This window comes from Austrofundulus limnaeus, unplaced genomic scaffold (assembly GCF_001266775.1).
Source record: "Austrofundulus limnaeus strain Quisiro unplaced genomic scaffold, Austrofundulus_limnaeus-1.0 Scaffold83, whole genome shotgun sequence".
In the NCBI taxonomy this organism is placed as follows: Eukaryota; Metazoa; Chordata; class Actinopteri; order Cyprinodontiformes; family Rivulidae; genus Austrofundulus; species Austrofundulus limnaeus.
The window spans coordinates 698,627-703,790 of NW_013952485.1; the positions used below are offsets into that span (position 1 = coordinate 698,627).

At 36.4% G+C, this 5,164-nt stretch overlaps 2 protein-coding genes across 3 annotated transcripts in view; one reads left to right on the forward strand and one right to left on the reverse strand.

Annotated features, from left to right (window-relative positions):
- LOC106519816 (T-cell surface glycoprotein CD3 zeta chain) overlaps nucleotides 1–5,164 on the reverse strand; it is a 14,175-nt gene that overhangs the window by 8,308 nt on the left and 703 nt on the right. The gene's annotated exons all lie outside the window — the stretch shown is intronic.
- lamp1b (lysosomal associated membrane protein 1b) overlaps nucleotides 581–5,164 on the forward strand; it is a 7,003-nt gene continuing 2,419 nt past the window's right edge. The window contains exons 1-4 of the mRNA XM_014011635.1: nucleotides 581–946; nucleotides 3,038–3,228; nucleotides 3,319–3,447; nucleotides 3,553–3,619. Of these exons, the coding sequence (XP_013867089.1) occupies nucleotides 892–946; nucleotides 3,038–3,228; nucleotides 3,319–3,447; nucleotides 3,553–3,619 (442 nt within the window). The 5' untranslated portion in view covers nucleotides 581–891. The remainder of the gene's footprint in view (nucleotides 947–3,037; nucleotides 3,229–3,318; nucleotides 3,448–3,552; nucleotides 3,620–5,164) is intronic.

A 5,164-nucleotide genomic window follows, 5' to 3' on the forward strand; every position in this document is an offset into this window, starting at 1 on the left:
TTCATTCATTCATTCATTCATTCATTCATTCATTCATTCATTCATTCATTCATTCATTCATTCATTCATTCATTCATTCATTTATTGGGCCATTTAGATATTTTTGCTTTCATTTTTAATTTTCTCAGTTTCAGTCCTCCATAGCATAGTAGGTAAGTCAATTAAATAATAAATATCTTAAGTAGGCCAGAAGAATTACTGTTTAAAATTAAAGTGAAAATGAAGTGTTGAACTGCTCACATGTTTTTATATAATTGGTTTTTAAACTTTTTAACTCGTGATTGGACAAAAACTGTCAAATAGCTGCAGATTTGTGTAGACTATGTTTTTATTGTCTTTGCATGCTGTAGTTCAGGAAGGAAACTGGATGAAAGCAAATAAATTGAGCTTTTTTATCAGTATTTGCAAGCAGGAAGATTATTTTCCAATTAGCTCTGTACGTATTTTTAACAATGCATTGCAAAATGAGCTTGCCTTTATGCTTCAACTTTAATTCAGTATTTTGAAGTGACAAACATTTATTTGTGTAAAACCAGCAGCTGCTCACTTGTTTTAACACAGCAGTGAAACAGATAAAGCTTGTTTTGTTGCTGCTTCGCGTCACGTGACTTTCTCGGAGTTTCTTAAGCGTCGGTCACGTGACCCTTCCTGACGTTAGCTGCAGCGGCAGCGGTGCTGATAAAAGTGTTTAACTCACCTCCAATCCCTGCGCGGACCAACTTAAAGAGGACAGAGACTGACGAGCAGAAAACTGAGCGGGTTTCGGTGTCAGTAGCAAGTTCTTACTAGTCCCCTTTCTTTCTGTGAAGCTAACATTAGCTTGCTAGCACRACACTTGCTAACTAGCTAGCTGCTGCTGTTTGTTGTGTTGCGGTGATTTGGGACGAGAAAATGACGCAGATGGCTGGAGTCCACTGTCTGGGAGTGATGCTACCTCTCATCTTAGGTGAGTGTCTGAACGATTTGACCCTGGTGTTACTGAGCGTCACTAATCAACACTGCGACTTGTTTCAGTAAAACATTTTACTGTGAAATATCTGCGGTCTTCTCACTGAAATTACTATTCCTTTGTGCAACATTGAAACCTTGCCCCTGCTGGCTTATTTATTTTCTTTACATTTCAGGTTTAAATCCACAGATTTCAGTAGTATTCATTAGGATAGTATTTATCTTTGATTGAGGAGCTTTAGAGGCGTTATAACTTTATACAATTTCTAATATATTTGTCTACAAACAGAGTTGTGCTGGCAATATTTACCCCTAAAACAAAGTCAAACAAAACCTCTGAATAATAACATTATCATTGCATGGTAATGTTCCAGTAGTGCTGACTTATTTAGATGCACARTAATACAACTTTAAGGAATCAAAAGGCATAGTTTGTAAACGCAATTTACACAATGAAGAATTATTTTAAGCTGTGAAAAGAAAAAAAAAGCAGCAAAAACAAAGTTTTAACCTTCATCAATCAAGGTGACTTTATGCAGAAGTAAATTTAACTAAAATGTTTTTCTGCAAGCTCTGAAATTACTATGCATTATTGAGTGTAAAGCARTGAATATAATTTAAAATCACATAAGTATCAACATATCCTGAAGTAAAAGATGAACTCGTTTTTGTTGTTAATTCACCTTCATGCTACTTTATCTATGCAACACTCTTSTATCAGAGCCTGTCAGTTATGCATTACATTTGCATTTCATCAAACCTGTTTTGCCCTTCTTATCCAAAGCTTTGTAGTGCTGATTTAAATAAACAAAGTAGCTGAGCTTGACATGCTTGGTCGGTAATATTTTCAGGGTTTTGATGAAAAAATTGCACCTGAACATGAAAGAGATGAACAAAAAGTTAACTTTATATGTCCTCTGGAAAAAGACTGAATGATCTTTGGGATGCTGTAAATCATTGTCACCTAAATTGCCTAAATATGTACAAAAGCCAGTGTAATTGCCATAATTGATAATTATTTTAGTTTATTTTTTTACTAACCCTTTTACAGCCGTCCGCCTCCAACCTCTTTACTAAATAGAAATTATTTTTTTACTCTGAACCATTAAAAGCTCATGAAGTTGGAACAGATGGTGACAATTRACACAAATTAAAACCCAGATACAGGAATTTGTCTTTTTTTTTTATAGGGATGGTAAAGCAGAAAAGTTGTAAGCTTACATTGAAAGATATCTGTACTTTCAATCACTTTTAGGTGAAGTGAGTCACCTGTTTTTGTGTGTCTGCTCCTGTTTATCATGTGACCGGGGGCGTCATGTGACTCAGATGTCAGCGTTAGCGGTGATAAAAGTGTCAAAGGTTTGCACAACTGACCTCCCTGCATTGTGTTTAGGAACAAACCAGCTGTGATTAAACAGGTTTAAGATTTAAAGTAAACAAAGAAAGAAACTGCAGATTTGACAGAAACGAGACGTAAAGATGGCTCTTTGCTAGTGAAGTGTTAAAACAAGTGTGGTTTCAAATGTAATTCACAAGTTTTATCACTTTTTAACAGATATATGTGTCATACTTGTCTTTGTAGAAGCTAAGTCTGTCATTTAATGGATGTAAAACTGCAACAGTTTATGTAGTTTTGTTTATTTTCTGGTTTGCATTACTTTTTTAATGACAAATATAGAGTCTGACAGAACAAGAGATTTGAAGTGAATACGACAAATGGCCTCTTAGAAAAATAACTATTTTAGATAGATTATTAACTTAAAAATTTGCATAAATAATCCATATTTTAAACTGGGGTTGAGTATAAATTCAGGTGCAGCTCCATATCTGTCAGCTCAGCAGATTAATCTGTGGAGAGTACTGAAACATGGATATTCGAGTCACGTTTCAAGATTAACTTGTACATTTTTAGGCACAAATCTAACGTTTGACACTTTAATTTCATAACTCAGTCCAAAAATGAAAAACACTTACACACAAACTCATTGCGAGTTTGCATAGTTTGTAAACTGACCTCTTTTATATTATCATTTTAAACTAACCTATTTGAGTTGCCTTATTTTTTTTCCCTTCTTTTTAATTTTTGCAGCTGCTGCCCTGCATCAGGGTTCTGCTATCGATGCCACTCCGACTCCCCAAACTACGACCTCCCCACACGCTGACCCCGGACGGCCCGAAAGAGGAAACTACAACGTCAGCGACAGCAACAAGACCGTGTGTTTGCTGGCGTACCTGGGCCTCCAGCTCAACGTCTCCTTCAACTCCGCCTCCCAGAACAAAGTGCTTMAATAAAACCGTCTCCTTTTGTGTGAAACTGAGGTGCGAGCTTTTTGTTCAGACCAATTCTGAATCTGTTTGATGCTTTTACAGGTGGTGCAGGAGGTCGTGAACATTAAGCCCAATGAAACAAATGCTTCAGGTTCGTGTGCCACTGAGAAAGCCATCCTGCTGCTCACATCAGACGGAGAGACAACCAACCTCACCTTTGCTTTTACTCTGGTGAGTTGCTTCATCATGTCCTGCATCTTGTACTTCATAAAGAAGCCACTAGATGGCAGACTTGGGTTGAAGGTAAATATTAACAGCTGTGCTGTTTGTCTCCAGAATACTACGAGCAGGAAGTACCACCTGAGTGAAGTCTCTCTYAGTGCAGCCTGGCCCGACATGAAAGGTGAACCTTATCTGTGATGTTTACTCTTTACAGTGTAACCAGCTTTTTTTTAATGTGTGCGACTAGAATCAGATCACTTTAAGAGCCGACAGAGTTGTTTCAGTCAAATCTGTAAGATAACGTTTTGTGAGGGGTCACACTCAGACTTAATCAAGTCAATAGAAACAAAGTAGATTTTATTAATATTTGAACTATGGTGAGTAGGGCTGTGTTTTGGCAAAAATTTGGCAATACGATACATATCATGACAGAGGGGTCACAATACGATATATCCCGATTTATATTTCGATACTGTAAGCAAGGCGATATATTGCGATTTTTTTTTTGTCAAAAAGTTCTATTAAATAAAAACCTCTTACTGGTAAAAAAAAATTCATTGTCTCAGAAAATTCTATTACATAGACATACTTTGATACAGCTGTGTTCTGCTTTGTATGTATTTTATTTTAGTTGTTTCATATTTCTTATTTCATCCATGTTTTCAATTATTAGACTAAATTTGCCAATAAATAGTTTGAAAATATATTTTTTACAGCTTTTAGTTTTTAATATTAATTTACAATATGTCACCCAACACTTAACAATAGTCTTTATGTTGTCATAAAGTTCAGTAAACAGATGATATGAAGCTGCTGCACACAGAGTTTCTGGGNAACACTTAACAATAGTCTTTATGTTGTCATAAAGTTCAGTAAACAGATGATATGAAGCTGCTGCACAGAGTTTCTGGGATCAGCTGACCTGCATCCAGAAYSTRATTTGTATAACTGTGGGTCGAACAGCAGGGCAAGTCCCAAAAATAAACAGTAAATAAATGGAGAAGCTAAACAACACAGTTAAACTGTTTTTGAAGTGAACACAGCAGGATAAACTTAAAGTATATGGACTTTGATGCAATGAGCTGAACATTGGGCCTCATACAAAAACATGTTCATATTCTTGTCCTAAATTTCTCTTACTTTTGTTCRTAYRAACATGCCACGTCGGATTCAACAAACTCTTCTATCTTCAGGAAAAGTGTGTAAATGAGCTGCGTAAACATGATGAATTACACCTGTTCGTACCCAGCTGCTCGTGCACGTGGAGAGGTAATTTACATGATAACCACCCCAAAAACACCATATAGAAATATGTTTCCTGACCGACATACCAGGAAGTGTCCATTCATGAATGACCGCAAAGTAAAGAAGAAGAACTTTACGAATTCGGAGATTGCAGTTCTGCTCTCGGAGATCCACACAAAAAAAGTMATTTTTAGCAGCGTCAGCTTGGAATTAAAGGATCTGCTTTAAAGCCAAGGAATGAAATGACGACTGCTGTTAATGTCGTGTCTCCTGTGGGTCGTTACAGTCACAGATATAAAAATCTAAATCATGTTTATCTCTCTCTGTAGTCCTGCTCCGGTTTTTCTTTGGTCAAATATTTTTACATTCAGTGTAAACAACTGTGTTACATAGTTTTCTTTCCTTTTTTTTTGTTACATAGTTTTCATTTATACAGAGGAGGAGTCGTGCACCGCTACAACACCACCACCCCCGCCTGTCC